Consider the following 21,788-nt stretch of genomic DNA (forward strand, 5'->3'; position numbering starts at 1 on the left):
CGGACAAAAGGCACGAGAACCAACATTTTACACTTTAATTTGGCTAAGGCAGGAGGAGTGCGATTAGATACAATTACAAGGTAAAAATCTCGAATTTATCACAACGTTAAATGAGTACACATATTTTATATTTATTTGTAATGTATTTCTTTTTTATTAACTAATAATAATAATGGAGTGGGTCCTCTTCCAGCAATTTGGCAAAGGAATCCAAAAGTGAAGTGCACAATGTGCAGACAGTGCCAAGTGATGGGAGTGATAAACATGATCCTACCGCATCCACTGCCAAGAAGAACCCAGACATAAAGACATCTGGGGGTATGGATGACAGCTCGGTGGACATATACAAGCATGCAGCCCCTCAGCTGCTAAAGGAACTGGATTGCCTGCTTGCACAACACAGGTGGACTGAGGTGAGATGCGTTCCACACGGGTTCGTGAACATCTTGAACTCATGTTCCTGGCGGGATATGACCTCAGGGGCGCCGAGCCTGCGCTTAAGACCTGGCGAGGGCGGGAAAGATCGAAAGTCTAAAGGCTCCATCAGGACCTTTGACGAAACCCTTCAATGGCTGAATGCAAACTGTGACAAGAGGAAAGCTGACAATGGAAATCCGGTTGTTGTGGGAAATGTCGGTCATCCGGAGAGAAAGGCAAAAGCCGACCCAAATGTACTCACAAAGAAGTCAGGAGGCCTATCTAATGGCCAGAAAGGTAAAGTAGGCTATAGGTCATCGTGGTCTGTGTAAAAATGATAAAAGTCTACTATTAGACAATTAGAACTGCCTTTGTCCAGTCCCACAGTCCAGCAGTTTTCATTCAAACCCCATCCTGCACCAGGCTGAAAGTGAGAAGTAATGAAAATGGACATTAAAGATTGAACACCTCTTAAGTGCTTCTCATTGTCATTAATTGAGATCACAGATCTATGATTACAATCTAGTGGGAGAGTCGGTTTACACAGGGATGTGTGAAGGTAGCGGGAACAAGCAACACAACATCATGCAGGCCCAATATTTTCTTCATTTAAATACATTGAGATTGAGAGGAGAACCCACTCGACTGTGGTCGGCACTGCCAGTAGTGTGTACACTGTACAGTACGTTCAAATGCCAATGCAAAGTTGTGATTTTTATGCCTGGGGTGGAATTTAGCTAAACCATCTCCTTTCTGATGACTTCCCAACAGCTCATGCTTCCACGACAATCAGCTTCTCAATGTCATCGAATATCTGCAAAGAGCAAGGTAAGCTGTGGTACAGTCTCGTTATCATGTCAGCTTATTGTCAGCCTCTCCAGCTGCTGTGTAGCACCTGAACTGCAAAATCCTCAGTCTCAATTTAACCGCCTAGGGTATAGTCGTCTTTTTGCAATGGTCTTCAATGGGAAGGGAATGTTTGTGTTGCCATTGTGCAGCTTTCCGTGTGAAAATGTTCAATTTCCATTGAAAACCATCATTGCAAAAAGACGGCCACATATACTGTAGGCAGATACAAAGTTAGGTGTGATAAGCCCTATTTTACACTTTCTATTTGAAAATAGCTGCACTTTGTGTAAACCCGTAGTTTTTTAGAAAATGTTTGACAAATCTTGACACATTTGTTTTTGTTTTTTACACTTAGTTTTATTCACTCATGGTTTTTGCAGTGTGCTGAGTCAGTTGAATGTTATCTGCGTCTAGGTTGGATCATTCAGCCAAGCAAGGGCTCATTCCTTGACAAACCTCAGCAGACGTGTCAATGGGTGCTAGACCGACTGCAGAAGGCAACAGTTCCTATGTATGTTGTCCACACGCATCAGAGATTCTATGTTGGACTTTCTGCATGCAATTTGTAAATTGTTACCCCTGGGTTCTAATTTAAATGCTATGCATCCATTTGACTTAGAAAAGGGCTATGGCAGTATTATGCGTGTCTTAAGTACCAGGTCTTATTACTTAACTTAAGACCTGGAGGCGTGATCAATGCCATTGGCTATTCTGAGTGGCCAAACAGCATTGACCACGCCTCCAGGTCTTAAGTTAAGTAATTATACCTGGTACTTAAGACACGCATAATATCTCTAGTATTACAAATTATATATATATATATTTATGATATAAAGGATATATTAGGTCAATAAATCTGTGTTTTATGTTGAAGCTATGATCCGTTTCTGCTTTCTCCCTCTCACAAAGGAGAGGCAGTGGACCTGACATAGTGTCGGGTCCACTTCCAGAGCCATTTTGGCGCAACCCCATATCGGTGGACACTCCTGAGCCGGCTAACTAGTTCAGAGTCCAAGCTAAGTGGCCATTTAAACATAAAAATGCGATCTCATCGATCTGCCACAGAAAACAGCAAGCAACTGAAGAAGCAAAGCAGGGCCTGAACAAGCCCCTCATCCTTCGTTGCTATGGCGATGATGACAAGCCGTATTTGAAGAACAAGGGCGCCCGCCCTGTCACTTTAGTGAACGGGATGCCTCGGATACCAGAGGTGAAAGGAGAGGTCCCTCTGTCGCAAAAACTGCACTACAGAATCAACGACGGCTCTTCCCTCGTATAGTATCCTTTTCTCGTGTTTATTGTCATGTTTAATGCTGAATATTCATTCTCGTTTACCTGCTGAGCCAGAACATCCACTGTAGGAGATTACATGTACCTAATATACCTGGCTGACCTTTGACACCTTGACCGTGACCTCCCAGCTATCCGTCGGGTCGCGTGGCGGTGTGCCAGAGCCACTCGGGTTTGCCCTGCGGAGGGTTTTACACCAATGTGTTCTGCGACAGCGACTGTCCCGCTACACTCGCTAGTGTTACAGCATTTGGGCACGGGACTGTTACACACCCTATCAGGTTAGTCCGTTTATGGATTCAGTGCAAATACCCACTTCCACTTGAACCCTAAGAACCACCATTCTTGGGCGAACATTCAGCGAAAATATCATATGTACACAAATATGCTCGCAACGCACTGCGTTGCAATGTGCTGTGAGCTTGTAGATCTGCTATTTTCACAGATGTAAAAATGGGTGAGGGTATTAAACTTAATTAAACAGTAACTTGAGTAAAAGTACAAAAGTATTGTTATCAATATATATATATTTAAAGTACCAAAAGCTAAGGTACCCATTGTGCAGAATGAGTTCAAAATATATAGGTCAAAATACAAAGTTCAAAATGTATAAAAAAGCTTTAGAAAATAGCCGATCTACAAGCTCCTAATGCGTCACATCGCTACGCATTGTGTAGCCATGCAAAATGTATGTTTTGTAATAATAATCCAAATCTACGTACTGTAAGTAACTAGTAGCGAAAGTTTTCAAATAGATGTAGTGGATTAAAAATGACAGCATTTGGATCTGAGATGTAGTGGAGTGGAGTAGGACAGAACTAAAAGTATTGGAAATTTGAAATACTTAAAAAAGTACTTGAGTACAACAGTACTTAAGTAAATGTACTTGGTTACTTTCCACCACTGTCTCTAGTGGCACCATTACAGCTGTGTGGGATCAGAGTGGTGGACTCATGTTTGACCCAGATGGGACCGTGACTAAGGAATGGACCTGGCAGGCTGGAGCACGGCCGAAGGAGAAGACACTCTTACAGGTACAGTAAACATGCTGCTAGCCGTAGCTGAGGACGAGCCATTTGGGAGTATACGGGAGTACTGTATTTCTGCTAACTCTGGCATATAATAATGCAATTAATGTGCTCTGTCTCCGTGAAATAAACAAGCTAAACTAAACTCGCTCATCCGACAACAGTCGCAACATCCTGAATGAATGCCAGTGGCAGTTTGTAGTGATCCGTTTTGCTTTTCTTTTCTTCTTAACAACAGAACGACCGCATTGCCTGTACAGACTGTGTTGCTCACTTTGGCCCCTTTTCCACCGGTTGGTTCCCAATGGGAACCGGTTCAGTTCTTTTTGGTTCTTAGTCCATGAGCCAGAGCTCCAAAATTGGAACGTTAATTATGAATTGAGTGGGCAAAACCATACCTATATTAGATTGTTATCACCATTAAACTTCCCCATTTGAGTACTTACACATTTTACATTTTTAAATATGCAAATGAGGCAGTATGTAGGAAAATATGCAAAATAATCGAAAATATGAAAAAGCTGGTTATCATGTATTAATTTACTTGTATTGATCCTATAAACAATTTAATATAGGTCTAGTTTTTCCCACCAATTTTGGAGCTCTGGCTCATGGACTAAGAACCAAAAAAAACTGAACCGGTTCCCATTGGGAACCAACCGGTGGAAAAGGGGTCTTTGGGTTGATGAAACACACGTGAGCACCAATACACTATCTGACTTTAATATGTACCGTAGGGTGTGTCCCTGCATGACACAAAACTGCATGGCAACGGCATAGTAACAAAACAGGCCAGTTCCGCTTATACAACATAAAGTCTGTAGCCTACTTACTTCCCAAACAAGACAACCATTCAAAGACAACGCCAGTCAAGACGAGCAGAGTGCCTGCATCCCTCAGTTATATGATAGCCTGTGATAAAGTGCATGTAGGGAAGTTAATGGTCAAGACAACAAAGCACGGGATGTGTCCCGTGACGTATGACGTACTGATGGATAATCATTGTCAGCATTTGACAGCACAAAGAGACTCACATTTCACCACGACTGCTGGGTCGCTTGTTTGAGAATAGAGCCATCACCCGGATAGCCGGATGGTCATGAGTGCATCAAAAGCAATGTATGACTGTTTCCTGACATTGATAACCTACTTCCATAATACCAAACCAAATATCGCCTCCGTTTCATGGTATGTGCTGCTAAATGTGTTTTTCTTTTACTTTTACATTTTTCATCCTACGATTTTGTAACCCATTTTTCACCCCTGTGTCAATTATCTAATGTGATCCCGGGCTCTACACACCCTCCGCCAACCTGGGGAGAGTAACGGACTTGAACTCATGCTTCCTCCATGCATGAGTGTCCAAGTTGCTCCTTGCTCCTACACCTGACAGGGGGGAGTTTTACTGGTTGGACGTAGCGCGTGAAGGAACATGTTATTCCAACCAGTTCCTTTCCCCTCCATCAGGCGCCCCGGCTGGCCAGGGGGAGGCAGTTTAGAGACCAGGATTACTGCATGTTTTTTGTGAGGGTACCTACCCTAGGGGACACGGGGAGAACATGCAAACTCCACACAGAAAGGCCCTTTCGCCAACCCCGCCTCGGGTATGGGCACTGATGACGCAGAGGAGAGAACACACCCCTGTCCCCAGCGGGAATCTAACCCAGGACCTTCTAGCTGTGAGGCGACAGCACTACCGACTGTGCCACCGTGCCCCTACTAAATGTGTTTTTCTATCTCTATCCTTACCCTTTCTGAAAACTACATAGCTTGCACACAAATAAATTATAATTCTTCGCATTTGCAAACCTGTGACATGACAATAAAGTCTCATGCTGTGTCTTTCTGTCCACCTGCAGGTGTCAGAGGTCATCTCAATCAGGCTGTTCAGTGGTACTTCTGCCATGATCAGTTTTAGGACTCACAGTGAATGTGTCAAGTTGTTTCTCTCTGCCCTATCGCATGCCGCCCGGCCAAAGGACACGGTGAGACTGTTTTAGAAATATAATGTTGAAGATTTTCACCCAAAATATGTACACCAGGATGAAAGAGGTTAATTGTAAAGCACAATCCGAATTATCTGGATGGGAACCCCTTTTTGGGTTTTTACATTTTAAGACGGGAACCCATTTTTGGGCTGTCTGTGTGTCTGTCTGTGTGTGTGTCATGCTGTAGCCTGTAACACCACCCGCCCACCACCAGAGGGCAACTGAAATTGGAACGATACAGAGGTGTGTGTGTGTGTGTGTGTGTGTGTGTGTGTGTGTGTGTGTGTGTGTGTGTGTGTGTGTGTGTGTGTGTGTGTGTGTGTGTGTGTGTGTGTGTGTGTGTGTGTGTGTCAGACTGCCACAACAGCTTCGTTCGCTTCCCGCGTTTACGCGTCTTACTTGTTGCTATTTACTAGCCTGGGTTCCAGCCTGATTTGCTGCATTCCGCGGGTCTGAAATGTCACTTCGCCCGCGGAACGCAGCAAACCAGGCTGGAACCCAGGCTAGCTATTTACACTATTTAGCAACATTCTTTTTTTCAGAAAACTTAGGTCAGGAAAGTGTAGGCTACGCGTCAGTCTTTCAGGCTGATGTTAACGAAGTCCACACCCACAACACCAGAGGGAGTGCAACGAACCATGTACAGCCCAGATTCGGCACAAACAAGGGACTAAATTCTTTTCGCTCCTATGCCACCAAAATGTGGAACGCCCTACCAACAGTCATTAAGACATGCGAATCCCTTGACTCCTTCAAAACCGCACCTACCAAAGGGCACCTACGGATGGCTGCAATTCGAAACTGGCCCCCGTAAAATCTGAATCACCCCCCCACCCCCCCCACCCCTTTTCCCCCTCACTGTATATGTTTCTTTTCCCTTTTTACCTCCATTATGATGAATTCCTGTTCTGTTCTTTGTCTATATAGAAGTGTCTATTTGTACGTCTCTAAATGTTTTGATGAATTGAACATGGTGGACCCTCTTGTAAACAAGTGTAATGCTTAATTGGGTCGTCCACTCACAGTTAACAGCCTTTGTATTGAGTTTGTGCTTGAAATGTACTGTAATTCTGCAAACTGTTATTTCAATCAAAAGATGATGATGAGCAAATCTAATCTGTGCTGTGGGTTCTGTCCTTACAGCCTGGTCTGCAGACAGTGGGACATTTTACCTCCAGTGCAGCACAGGAGCTCATTCAGGCAAAAACGAGGAAGAAAACAGTCACTGAGAGCGAGAGCGTCCTGCTGGCACTAAAACCAGTGAGAATGTTTTCATGGTGGTGATGAAGAACATGATTTTGATGTTTGATGAACCTATGTTCATTCTGAAGTTATATCGATAATAAATAGTTACTACATAAAGCCATATCAAGAAGCTTGTAGTTCTGCTATTTTTGCTTTTTTTAGTAAAAAATAAATAATAATAATTGACCAATATGTCAGGGTTAATGTGGTTGAGTAAATCACAGCTACACTGGTCATTATGGATATAGGAGCTCCTGCTAAATGCCATATGTTCTATATCATTTACTCTAATGTCTAATGACATGTGGCAGGTGTGTGTGCACTCCCAGGAGGTTCTCCAGATGGACAAGGAGATGGAGGGCTTGGAGGAGCAGCCTCCAGTGATGTGGAGAGGAAGGGCACGCCGCGGCAGGGAGCTGAGCAGACTCCAGCGCAGAGTGCGCAACACCCTGGAAGACTGGCTTGAGCACTACCGCATAGCCACCGGTACGCACTAGCACTACCATTACCACATGGGCCGTATTTTATAGGTCTTATTACTTAACTTAAGACCTGGAGGCGTTTAGCTATTTTGAGTGACCAAACAGCATTGGCCACACCTCCAGGTCTTAAGTTAAGTCATAAGACCTGGTACTTAAGACACTCAAAATAGGGCCCATGATGTATCTAACTCCAACCAATCATATTGATTGCGATTCTGCGATTAAATGATTGTTGCGATTCCAAATGACTTTTTAAAACAATTATAAACAATATGATTCAACCATGAAAAGTTGAATCATACACTTCAATGATTTTGAAGTGCACAAAGACCCGCACACCGTCTGCACTTGCAATACGAACACTTTATTTAGGCAACGTTTCGGTCAAAGACCCTCTTCAGGCATCAGATGCCGAATTTGACCGAATTTCTTTTTATTCTGAATACATTGAGCCCTGCCTATGCACCCACCCGTCTCAGAGCATAATGGTGTGCATAAGACTTTGTTGCCTAATTGTGGCATTACATTTTTTGAGTGAATCGTTTTTTTTCCTTACCACAAGTACACACCAGCACTACCGCATAGCGTAGAGGGGATTCTCATGTGAGCTTTTCTTTGAAAAAAATATTCATATACAGTACAGTACAACATTTCGCACATTAATGTTTTGTATTTTTTAAATCAGACCCAATTCCATTTCAGTAAACCTTTTTCTTGCATTTGAAGACAGCGTGCAGGAGTTTTTTCTTTCAGTACATTAAAATGCAACACAGAGAAAAAGTAGATAATGACCAAACAACAATAATACAAAAAACCAACACAAAGAATAAAATAGGGAAAGTATAAATATAATAAAATAAAAGCTCTTCTTCGTAGGGAGTATCGTGTTATATAATATTATATATAATGTTTCTCAAGTCTCTGCTCCATTCAGAGTGTACATTACAGGGATCCCAATACTGTAGTAGTGTTCCCAGGATATTATATGTTACCTGAATGCATTTCAGAGGTTTCTGGTGTTACCAAAACACATTCCCCAAATTTACCTTGTCTTTATGCATTACTCATTATCTTCTTAACCGCTTTAACCATGTTTTCCCTCTACACCAACAAATCTCTTCACTGCGTTGTGAACTTATACATACATCGGCTGATTCGTCTATTATGATGTGACCAAAATATAACTTTTATTTTATGAGGTTACACTAATATGGTAACTTTTGTTAGCGTTCCTGGAATGTTTTTTTTAAAATTCAGTTTCTTTTACACTGATGTATAAGCCCTAGTATTAAAAACCACAACATGAGTTTATCCAAATGATAAAAGTGCAAGACATTTCATTGCCGTCGGACAGAAACCTTGAAATAAAAATAAAAAATTGCGTAAATTAATGCCTTACATAGTTTCATTATACATCAAGGCATGTTTTTGTTATTTAAAAAAAAATTGGTCTGTTGGTTTTGACCAATGAAAAGTATTAAAGGTATATTCAGTGATTTGACTTAATCTAAATATCACTTATTTCTTATTTTTTTCTGGATAATCCTCCCTACTATAGAGTGTGCTGACCATATAAGGAGTTCCTCCCTGTCCCCAGTGAGCCCCTGGGGTCAAAAAACCCTAGTTTCAGTTTTGGTGGCGGGTGGCAAAGCCTTCATCCAATCAGGATGAGAGGGGCCTTCCTCCAATTATGATCGAGTGGGGGCGGGCCTTGATGCACATGATGTTGGCCTGTTGCACTTCCCCCCACTGTAGAGCGTGCATGTGCACATTTTGTTACCGGGGCGGACTGGGTGGTTTTCCAAATCACTCAAATCACTGAATGCTCCTTTAACAAGAGTGACTAAATAATAACTTTATTGTATCCGCTCGTTCTTTTTTCCATTTCCTGAAAAGTTAAGGTTTCCACCTGACAGCGTTGATTTTGCTACATCAGGCCTTCATCGCATCCTCTGAAGAACACATTAGCAGCCTGACTTCGGTGTGGAAGATTTAGTTTCCAAGGGGCGGTTTTACAAACAGATTCCAACATCACAGCAAAAAGTATCACTTTGAACCGTGTTGAACCGAGTTGTGGGTGGCCAATCAGATGGCCACCCACAACTCTGGGGTGAGCGAAATTTCATTCAAACTGAGTAGACCCAATCTGCCAGCCGCCATGGCATATTTTTCCTGTGGCAGATTCATCTGGTTTCCAGGCTAGCATAGGTCTGCTCTACATTTTGATGTACCGTTTAAGACCTGTATGCATACTGCTTCCAATCCCCGGTTGTTGTAATCCAGATGAAATTTGTACAACATTTTATATAAATATCTATGAATATAGTACATAATAATACCGTGCTACAAAGACACTTTAGAAACAAATCAAACTTGCACGGCATAGGGTTGTTCGATAGAGCGAAAGTTACCGTATCGCCCCGACGTGTGCAACCTCAACACTATCGAGCAGTTCCAACAAGGATCTTGTTCACGGTCACTTGTGTCACTCAGTGTGTGTGTGTGCAGTTCTTTGAATGGCCTCTCTCCGTCCTTCAGGTATCGAGTGTCCCGACACGGAGCAGATGCCAGATGCCCCGCTGAGGACCAGGCTGAGGAGAGAGGTACTGTCGGCCGCCCTGCCCTCCCTGACCCCACCGGAGCAGCCAGTCACTCAACAAGGACATCCAGCGGAGGGCAGCGTGGAGTTACGGCAGCAGGGCCCGCCAAGACACCTGTCTGCACCGGCGGACTACATTCCACGGTATAGTGTTGATTTCATCCACTAAAACTATGATGAAAAATTTTCGGCGACTAACCTTTTTCACAGACGAAAACCCAAATATAAACTATATAAAAACTAAGCTATGATGACTAAAACTATGACTAAATATATTGACAATTTCGTCAACAAATAAAAACTAGACTAAAATGTTAGGGAGGGACTTACTGGTGGAGAAGAGATCCAGTAGAACTAAAAGAGAAGTCATTTTATGTTTGGTCTCTGAAAATAGCAGATCTACAAGCTCACAATGCGTCGAGCTGCGACGCATTGTGAGCTTCAGCACGCAATCAAGGCCCGCCATCAAGGCCCGCCAAAATACATTTTAGTCGACTAAATCAACTGTACATTTAGTCGACTAAAACTAGTCTAACACTAAAACACAGCCGTTTGAGTTCAACAGAGAAAACGTGTTGAGAAGTTGAACATTGAAAACCCAGCTTCTTTGAGACTACAGAAATGTACATAGATAATGGACCCAATTATTGCATTTGTCACAGTAGAATAAAGACAGATGCAGCTAATTAAATTAATAACGAGTCTGGTTTAGTCATGCCAACTAATACTGACGTCCATCAAGAGAGTGTTGGAAATTAGCTTTGGCCGTATGCATGTGTACAGTGTGTGGAACACTGCTTCTGCAGCTGTCAATGTTTCTCGGTACTCTCCTCACAAATATTAATAAACTATAGAAGAAGGGAGTACTGACAGTACTATTAAAGCAGGCGTATTTATAACGTTATGAAAAGGTTATAATATGTTTATGTAATATACTGCATTTTAATTTGGGCATTTGTGTGTTATCAGGACTCCAAAGAAGCGTGTGAAGGAGGAGTCCCATGTCACTCAAATAGGAACCCTTCGAGTTCGCAGCAACATCAAATTGGAGTAAGGCCTCATTCACACGTACCAAACACCAATCAAACAATGTTTGGTCGTTTTTTTGGGCCACCACAATGCTTTTCCAATGGGAGTCACATGGTTTGATCAAACATTTGTGTTTGATTGCTGATTGCTGATTGCTCCCCCCTCATCAAACAAAAATGTTTGGTCAAACCATGTGACTCCCATTGAAAATGACTTGGAGCAGCAATCAAATAGCAATCAGACATCACACACGAACCGAACATTTGTTGTGTAGGTGTGTCATCTGAACTCATACCTAATTTAGATTGCATCACGCAGTGGAGTATAAAATTAGCTGAAAATACAGTGCTGAAAACATCACGTTGTTAGCTTGTACGTTATGTCCGGAGCATGTAAGTACATTTACTCAAGTACTGTACTTTTTTGAGGTAGTACAACTTTGAGGTATTTCCAATTTCCAGTACTTTTACTTCTACTCCACTACATTTCAGTGCCAAATATTGTATGTTTACACCACTACAATTATCTGAAAATATACATTTCAGCCATTTGAAAATCGCGATGCAACGCATTGTGAGCTTGTAGATCTGCTATTTTCAAAACATTTTAATACACTTTATACATTTGAAAACGTATGAAATTCTGCATAATGAGTACTTTCTACTTTTGGTACTTTGAGTGCATTTCGATGCTTTTACTCAAGGCAATTTTGAACTTTTACCTTGTAACGGAGTGCATTTCCACATTGCAGTATTGATACTTTTACTTAAGTAAGAAATGTGAGTATACTTTCTCCACCACTGCTCAACAGTCGACATGTTGTTTTGTGCTCCCCATCCATCCCTCACCCAGTTCAGTGGTCGTTCCCAGGAATCCCTCCTCCGCTGTCATCACCTCTCTACCAGCCGCGCAGCCTTCCTCCTCCGTTCCTTCCCTTCCCCCCATCAGCGTGTGCTGCCCGGCCCTGCTGCGGGCTGCGCTGCTGGGGGAGAGGATGCTGCAGCAGCGCTGGCTGTGCTGCTGCAGCTGCAGCTCCATGCCGCTCTTGACAGACCTGGAGTACGACGTCTTCATCCACGGCCAGCCCGCGCGCTGCAGCGAGCAGATCATAGTGGTGTGCGTGACTCCGCCGCGGCGGCAGCCCCTCGGGACGCCGCCGCACGTCGACGCCCTGTCCGGCGGCCAGCTGGACGCGCTCGAGCAGCTCCACGAGAGCATGAATAAGGGCAGGAGCGCGCCGTGCACGCAGGTCTGAACGGCGTTTTGCACACTTGACACAGATGTTCACTAACGACTACTACACACACACACGCAGGCTCAGACGTGGCCTACCGTAGCTCAGTGGGTTGAGACGAGGCCATCTGGGAACCGGGCGGTTGCCGGTTTGACCCTAGGCTCGCCCAGGCTACGCGTCGACGTTCCCCATCAAAGCGCGCTCATTAGAGGCATTCTGAGCGGCCATCTGCTGGGTGAAGCAATAAAAGTAATTTCCCTTCCCCTTATGAAAGTGTGTGCATAAATCTTATAGTAAAAAATTAGCTCTGGTCCATAATGCCCTAATGCCATTGCTGCCATTGCATTAGAGCTATAATGGGACTTTCAATTGCCCGGAACTATTTAATCCATTACATTCATGCGCCCAGTCGATTTATAAACACGGACGCCTTTTCCGGACGGACCGGCCGGAAGTTCATGATGTTGTGTAGCAGCTAACAATCATAGATATATATAAACTCTAGATGGCTCAAGGCGGAGTTTCTGACGTCGTTCACCCGGCAGCCATCTTACTTCGGGGCTACAGTACAGTATGTTCAATGGCAGCTCAAACAGAAACAGTCATAACTCGCTCAAATCTTGACGGATTTACAAACGGGTTGGTTTATTACAAATGTTGTCAACGTGGCTATGATTCAGGACGCTTATCTGCTTAATTTTCTTTTTGTATATGAACGTTGATAAAAGCATATAAGTATGCGGACGTCTCTGACGTTTATAACAAACCAAACCGTTTGAAAATCGGTTGAAAATTGAGCAAGTTATGGTCATTTAAGAGTACATGCCCCATAGACACAATGTTATGTGGCCCGAGGTAAGATGGCCGCCACGTAACGACGTCGCTCTCCATTGGCCAACAGCGCGGGTGAGCTATCTAGAGTTTGTATATATCTATGCTAACAATAGCCACAGCACTATAGAGTCGATCGACAACAACGGGAGACAAGAATAAATCTATCGAGACTAGCGACTGGACCGCGGAGCGCCGTCTAACACAGGATCTTTTTTCAGAAAAAGACGGGATGATTTAGATCGTGATTTATGAACGTTTTCATCAGCTAAACAGGGGAGGGAGTTTTTCGATGACGCCTCACTCTTGCGCGTCACCGAGGAGAGCCCAGCAGGTGCGCCTGGGCTATACAGCCATGCGATCTGTTCTCGTATCAATAAACTTCGTCTTTAGGACAATACTTCGTCCTGAGTGTCTGGCGTTACTAATAGAAAGGACAAAGAACTTCGTCCTGGGCGATGGGAGTGTTATTGCCCTCGCATTAAATGCAGACCAGCCTCTCAACTTCTGCTAAAATAAAAATAAGAGAGGCTAGTTTGCATCTCATGCGAGGGCAATTCATTGAATGTCCCATATAGCTCTAATGCAATGGCAGCAACGGCATTAGGGCTATGGACCAGAGCTAAGTAAAAATCACACTTGTGTGAAGTGAGGGGCGCCCACTGTGTCTCCCAAATGACATCACTGCTTAAAGCAAACATTAAAAGTCCATGGACTTGGCTGGGGTCCTGTTTGGTTTTTGGGGGGTTAGGTGCTTTGTTAATCAAACATTATAAGTTCATAGCTGCCACATCATGACATCACGAGTGGTGTGCCACATGGCTGCCACATGTAATTTCTGCAAGCCAGACTTTAGCACAACACAAATGATTTGATTTACCAACTCAAGAAAAGGCATGAGGGATGGGGATGGGGTTCTCCTGGGTGATATTGAGGGATGGGGATGGGGTTCTCCTGGGTGATATTGAGGGATGGGGATGGGGTTCTCCTGGGTGATATTGAGGGATGGGGTTCTCCTGGGTGATATTGAGGGATGGGGATGGGGTTCTCCTGGGTGATATTGAGGGATGGGGATGGGGTTCTCCTGGGTGATATTGAGGGATGGGGTTCTCCTGGGTGATATTGAGGGATGGGGTTCTCCTGGGTGATATTGAGGGATGGGGTTCTCCTGGGTGATATTGAGGGATGGGGATGGGGTTCTCCTGGGTGATATTGAGGGATGGGGTTCTCCTGGGTGATATTGAGGGATGGGGATGGGGTTCTCCTGGGTGATATTGAGGGATGGGGATGGGGTTCTCCTGGGTGATATTGAGGGATGGGGTGGGGTTCTCCTGGGTGATATTGAGGGATGGGGATGGGGTTCTCCTGGGTGATATTGAGGGATGGGGATGGGGTTCTCCTGGGTGATATTGAGGGATGGGGATGGGGTTCTTCTGGGTGATATTGAGGGATGGGGATGGGGTTCTTCTGGGTGATATTGAGGGATGGGGATGGGGTTCTCCTGGGTGATATTGAGGGATGGGGTGGGGTTCTCCTGGGTGATATTGAGGGATGGGGATGGGGTTCTCCTGGGTGATATTGAGGGATGGGGATGGGGTTCTCCTGGGTGATATTGAGGGAGAAATCAAATGTGCTAATGGACGAACGTCATAACGGTGCAACAGTAACAGACTTGACTTCCTCCTCCTCGTGTCTAGTGTCAGATGGACTCGTTCCGCCTGGTGAGGTATGAGGTGTTTACTGGGAGGTCCTGTCCTGGAGTCCAACACAACGCTCTGCTGCAACACAGACACAACGCTGGTCAAGGAATGGTGCTGGTCAGTGAGATGGCTGAATGGTGCTGGTCAGTGAGATGGCTGAATGGTGATGGTCAGTGAGATGGCTGAATGGTGCTGGTCAGTGAGATAGATGACTGAATGGTGCTGGTCAGTGAGATGGCTGAATGGTGCTGGTCAGTGAGATAGATGACTGAATGGTGATGGTCAGTGAGATAGATGACTGAATGGTGCTGGTCAGTGAGATAGATGACTGAATGGTGCTGGTCAGTGAGATGGCTGAATGGTGATGGTCAGTGAGATGGCTGAATGGTGCTGGTCAGTGAGATGGCTGAATGGTGATGGTCAGTGAGATAGATGACTGAATGGTGCTGGTCAGTGAGATAGATGACTGAATGGTGCTGGTCAGTGAGATAGATGACTGAATGGTGCTGGTCAGTGAGATGGCTGAATGGTGCTGGTCAGTGAGATAGATGACTGAATGGTGCTGGTCAGTGAGATGGCTGAATGGTGCTGGTCAGTGAGATAGATGACTGAATGGTGATGGTCAGTGAGATGACTGAATGGTGCTGGTCAGTGAGATAGATGACTGAATGGTGATGGTCAGTGAGATAGATGGTTGAATGGTGATGGTCAGTGAGATGACTGAATGGTGCTGGTCAGTGAGATAGATGACTGAATGGTGATGGTCAGTGAGATAGATGACTGAATGGTGATGGTCAGTGAGATAGATGACTGAATGGTGATGGTCAGTGAGATGACTGAATGGTGCTGGTCAGTGAGATAGATGACTGAATGGTGATGGTCAGTGAGATAGATGGTTGAATGGTGCTGGTCAGTGAGATGACTGAATGGTGCTGGTCAGTGAGATAGCTGAATGGTGCTGGTCAGTGAGATAGCTGAATGGTGATGGTCAGTGAGATAGCTGAATGGTGATGGTCAGTGAGATAGATGACTGAATGGTGATGGTCAGTGAGATAGATAGCTGAATGGTGATGGTCAGTGAGATAGATAGCTGAATGGTGCTGGTCAGTGAGATAGATGACTGAATGGTGATGGTCAGTGAGATAGATGACTGAATGGTGATGGTCAGTGAGATAGATGACTGAATGGTGATGGTCAGTGAGATAGATAGCTGAATGGTGATGGTCAGTGAGATAGATGACTGAATGGTGATGGTCAGTGAGATAGATAGCTGAATGGTGATGGTCAGTGAGATAGATAGCTGAATGGTGCTGGTCAGTGAGATAGATAGCTGAATGGTGATGGTCAGTGAGATAGATAGCTGAATGGTGATGGTCAGTGAGATAGATGACTGAATGGTGATGGTCAGTGAGATAGATAGCTGAATGGTGATGGTCAGTGAGATAGATGACTGAATGGTGCTGGTCAGTGAGATAGATGACTGAATGGTGATGGTCAGTGAGATAGATAGCTGAATGGTGATGGTCAGTGAGATAGATGACTGAATGGTGATGGTCAGTGAGATAGATAGCTGAATGGTGATGGTCAGTGAGATAGATGACTGAATGGTGCTGGTCAGTGAGATAGATGACTGAATGGTGATGGTCAGTGAGATAGATAGCTGAATGGTGATGGTCAGTGAGATAGATAGCTGAATGGTGATGGTCAGTGAGATAGCTGAATGGTGATGGTCAGTGAGATAGATGACTGAATGGTGATGGTCAGTGAGATAGATAGCTGAATGGTGATGGTCAGTGAGATAGATAGCTGAATGGTGCTGGTCAGTGAGATAGATGACTGAATGGTGATGGTCAGTGAGATAGATGACTGAATGGTGATGGTCAGTGAGATAGATGACTGAATGGTGATGGTCAGTGAGATAGATAGCTGAATGGTGATGGTCAGTGAGATAGATGACTGAATGGTGATGGTCAGTGAGATAGATAGCTGAATGGTGATGGTCAGTGAGATAGATAGCTGAATGGTGCTGGTCAGTGAGATAGATAGCTGAATGGTGATGGTCAGTGAGATAGATGACTGAATGGTGATGGTCAGTGAGATAGATAGCTGAATGGTGATGGTCAGTGAGATAGATGACTGAATGGTGCTGGTCAGTGAGATAGATGACTGAATGGTGATGGTCAGTGAGATAGATAGCTGAATGGTGATGGTCAGTGAGATAGATGACTGAATGGTGATGGTCAGTGAGATAGATAGCTGAATGGTGATGGTCAGTGAGATAGATGACTGAATGGTGATGGTCAGTGAGATAGATGACTGAATGGTGATGGTCAGTGAGATAGATAGCTGAATGGTGATGGTCAGTGAGATAGATGGCTGCAGGCTCCACAACAAGCCAGCACTTCACTGCATACTCTTCCACAATCTCCGAATGCTATTTAGAATATAATAGTCTGGAAGACGTCCCGAAAGTCCGAGCAAGGAAGCTGGCATTTCAGTTCACGAAAATATATTTGATTTATTTATTTCCATTTCTCCTAAGCAGCAAGCTATATATGAGAGAAATAAAATAATAGCAATAATATCATAAGAAACGTAGAATATAAGATATATACTGCCAGACTCAAGATCAGCAAACGTACTGTATACTGTATACTGTAGTATACATTATGCTGTCCCACTGGGTGGCAGCAGTGCAGCTGGTTTCAGGACAGAAGGGGATGTGTGGGACTCTACTGTAGTAGTGCCTGCATGTTATGTACTTTGCCCTTGAATGACAGCATTGATCCAGTAGTGACAGCAGCTTTAAATTTGAATCTTGCTTACAGCCATGGCAGTCCGGGAAATTTGCAATGCAGATATTGGGTCATAAATCAACCTGAACAAAGTCACAAGTGATCATTGTACGGTCAGATCTTAGGCTTACAGATCTTAGGTCTTGTTTGTTCATAGAGAGAGGTACTATTATCACATACAGGATAAACAGGTTCTTCAGTTGTGAAAAGCTAAAGCCAGGGTTTGACAAACGATTGATTGGTTGATTGATTGAATACTTTAGTAACAGTTTGCAAATAGTACAGTGGTAAGATTATACAATGGTGCTAAAAGGATAACACAAAATGCCCTAAGGGGCTTGTTTCCATTGTGGTCATATGTATTAAATTCATTAAAAGAAAATGAAGACATACAACATTTCGACCAGTTACCTGCAGACAGGTCCTCTTCTATGGCGATTTTGAAGGAGGGTAATTGAATTGTGAATTGACACTATGGAGATGAGATCAATTCCCTGTAAACTGAGTAAGAATACACAAAGATCAGTTGCATGTCAGGAAAGAGGCTAATACGGGAAGTGGTCTGTTTTGATGTATCACAACCAGAAATGGCCATAGCTGCCATATATTATGTCTTGCAAACATGTGGTCGACGATGCAACATAAATAGGATTAATGACCTTTAACAGTATTTTCCCGCAGTTAACGTGAGGTCTCTTTGTTAATGTGACAGATGTATATCAGAGGGAAGCTGCTGTTTGCAGATTACATTTTCAATGGCTACTGCTGCTCGGCCAGGACCCTCCAGAAGCAGATCTCCAGAACCAGAGGAGACTACAGACTGGGCCAGAGTCTCCCTCCAGACTACAGGTTCAGGTACCATAATAGACTACAGACTGGGCCAGAGTCTCCCTCCAGACTACAGGTTCAGGTACCATAATAGACTACAGACTGGGCCAGAGTCTCCCTCCAGACTACAGGTTCAGGTACCATAATAGACTACAGACTGGGCCAGAGTCTCCCTCCAGACTACAGGTTCAGGTACCATAATAGACTACAGACTGGGCCAGAGTCTCCCTCCAGACTACAGGTTCAGGTACCATAATAGACTACAGACTGGGCCAGAGTCTCCCTCCAGACAGGTACCATAATAGACTACAGACTGGGCCAGAGTCTCCCTCCAGACTACAGGTTCAGGTACCATAATAGACTACAGACTGGGCCAGAGTCTCCCTCCAGACTACAGGTTCAGGTACCATAATAGACTACAGACTGGGCCAGAGTCTCCCTCCAGACTACAGGTTCAGGTACCATAATAGACTACAGACTGGGCCAGAGTCTCCCTCCAGACTACAGGTTCAGGTACCATAATAGACTACAGACTGTGCCAGAGTCTCCCTCCAGACTACAGGTTCAGGTCCCATAATAGACTACAGACTGGGCCAGAGTCTCCCTCCAGACTACAGGTTCAGGTACCATAATAGACTACAGCCTGGGCCAGAGTCTCCCTCCAGACTACAGGTTCAGGTACCATAATAGACTACAGACTGGGCCAGAGTCTCCCTCCAGACTACAGGTTCAGGTACCATAATAGACTACAGACTGGGCCAGAGTCTCCCTCCAGACTACAGGTTCAGGTACCATAATAGACTACAGACTGGGCCAGAGTCTCCCTCCAGACTACAGGTTCAGGTACCATAATAGACTACAGACTGGGCCAGCTAGTCTCCCTCCAGACTACAGGTTCAGGTACCATAATAGACTACAGACTGGGCCAGAGTCTCCCTCCAGACTACAGGTTCAGGTACCATAATAGACTACAGACTGGGCCAGAGTCTCCCTCCAGACTACAAGTTCAGGTACCATAATATACTGACTCTGGATCTGATAGAAGAACCCAAATAGATCTGAATCTGAATCTATCGTTATCCATATACAGTAAGTTGTTCTTGTGTGGCAAATGAAAACAAATAAAAAAGCGTGCGTGCGTGCGTGCGTGTGTGTGCGTGCGTGCGTGCATGTGATTGCGTGCGTGTGTGTCTGTCACACATAAAAATGTCAACATAAACATAAAGTACTTGTACCGGTAATTGCTTGCAGTGTTAAAATAGATGGACCTGGTGCCAGGACATTACTTCACCCAGGAGATCCTTCAACATCAACTCCAGTAGAAGTCGGAGGCCCTGAAGGGACAACTCCTCCACTGGAAAAGAAAAGGACTCAAACTAGTTCAAGGTGGGTACAGTACGTACCCTACTAAGAGTTCATGTTTACATTGTTAACCCATTTAGGCCTGACGTCGAAATTAAAAAAATGTCTTCTAAATTCTGACAGTTTTCTTAAATATGTTTCTGTATCAGTGGTGCTCAATATTTCATGTCAAGGACCCCAAAAATGATATGTAATTGGCCACCAACCCCCATCTGAAAATATGTTTTCAGTAACCCCTCAGAAGCAAAGATTTTAGTTAAAAACGTTCGCTCTGAAAGAATATATATTCAAAGATTTGTGCCACATTTTCACGATTTTTCAAAAATAGCAGACCTACAAGCTTGTAGCGAGGCACTCGGTGCCGCGCTATGAGCTTGTAGATCTGCTATTTTTCAATAGCTAAAGTATAACATAATGCTTTAAACACCAACAGGGGTTCCCGTTCTGAATGGGTTAAATTGACACTTGAGGATTTTGCAGTGTGATCTGCGTATTGTATGTTGCATTCTCATCACCCAATTTGCTAACACTGAATTTCAACGAACCCACATGTTGGATCTGCTCTGATGCTAAAGCCTTGATCGGCCTGAGTCATTGTAAAACTGTCAGGCGGCATGTGCCGAAAATAGCCAATCCAGAAGCTCACAATGCCTCGAGGATGCAACATTGTGAGCTTGCAGATCAGCTATTTTCCGACGCGCGACATCATCGTACGACAGAGCATGAATTAGGCATTAGCGTCTGATGTGACATCTCTACCCCGATTAGGACGATCGCTCACTGTCCAGAGATGTCACTGCCGCAGAAGAGAGACGCTGCCTCGAAGGCCGTAAGGATTCCTCCTGCTCCTGTGTCCGTAGCAACACACTGAACACAATCCAGTGGCTATAAGAGGCATCGGTTTCAAGGCTCATCACCTGGTCAAAAGCTATAGGTCCATTTGCAAGGAGACTTGCAAAGCACCTCCACGATGGCAGGCAAGCACATGATACACACCACTGATGTATTTTGTTACTTGTTAATTGCACTACCTGCCTGCAATTGCCCCTTGAGGACGAATAAGGTGAACTGGGTTGAACCGGACCTCTCTCTCTCTCACAAGGCTGTAATTAGGATGCAGAGCGGGTTTTAGTGTTTGGCACTGGCAGTAGGATACACATCAGTTGGCAACCCTCATAAAGCACCAGGGAGGAAGGATTCAACATGAGCACATTGCTGGCACCGGGTCTTACTGACCACTAACGCTACGGCTACACTGATATACCGTGTGTTCATTTCACTCGGAGAGTGTACAAATGGACCCATGTGCATTTTGTACACACTTCACCCAGTTGATGGTTGCTCAGATGGCCATGATGAGTGCTTGTGGGTGGAGCTGTTAGGGGTTAGAACAAGTGCCTTGCTCAGGGACATGTCGACGCACATAGATAAAAAACCTAGATGCCTCGTTCACCACTGCAGTTCACCGGAGCGACCTGCATCGCAGGGAGTCGCAGGGAAGTGCAGAAGGCCACTGCCACTCAAGTGACGGCTGTGAATTCAATTCAAAGGAGCTTTATTGGCATGAGAAAACAAACGTTTACATTGCCTCGGATTGGCCTACCAATGTGACAATTCATTATTGTAATATAGTCTGGGCTAGTACTCATCAGACCAAACTTGAACCATTATACCGTGTTCAGAAACGAGCTGTAAGAACAATAACTTGTGTTTGTGCACATCCGAGACATTCATCTCAGCCTTTATTTAGTCGATTAGGTGTCCTCAGTGTTTACCAAGTGAACCATCTTCAAATTGGTCTATTTGTTCATGGCTCATTGGGGAAAACCCTTCCCTCCTTCTATTTGGGTATAATTCTCAGGTCCATAATTACCCAACACGTAGCTCAAATCACTTGAGAGGGTCTAAAATATCGAATTCTCTGCCTTTAAGGAGTTGTCTGCTCACCTATTCAAGAAGATTCTAAAATCTCTGTCACTAAAATCACTTCTCTTAAACACCAAATACTTTCCATACAGTCTGCCAAATTAACCTGGGTCCATTCAATATTTTCCCTAGCAGTTTACTGTTTTGTTTTACTATTGTGATATGCTCTTGCTGTTTTCTTTACT

General features: G+C 44.3%; 1 protein-coding gene across 1 annotated transcript; it reads left to right on the forward strand.

Moving 5' to 3' along the window:
* Positions 1-470: 470 nt before the first annotated feature.
* On the forward strand, positions 471-21,228 carry LOC306924013 (uncharacterized protein C3orf20-like; the record flags this gene model as incomplete). The annotated part of the gene is made up of 16 exons (XM_079502356.1): positions 471-714; positions 1,681-1,777; positions 2,332-2,544; positions 2,688-2,837; positions 3,470-3,590; positions 3,823-3,849; positions 5,444-5,569; positions 6,716-6,832; positions 7,147-7,303; positions 9,838-10,042; positions 10,868-10,948; positions 11,780-12,176; positions 14,690-14,809; positions 18,200-18,342; positions 19,567-19,701; positions 20,446-21,228. The coding sequence occupies 16 exons, from the start codon at positions 471-473 to the stop codon at positions 20,546-20,548; spliced, it is 2,436 nt and encodes an 811-aa protein (XP_079358482.1). The 3' UTR covers positions 20,549-21,228.
* Between the last annotated feature and the right edge of the window lie 560 nt (positions 21,229-21,788).

Source organism: Electrona antarctica (assembly GCF_951216825.1).
Source record: "Electrona antarctica genome assembly, chromosome: 5".
Taxonomy (NCBI): Eukaryota; Metazoa; Chordata; class Actinopteri; order Myctophiformes; family Myctophidae; genus Electrona; species Electrona antarctica.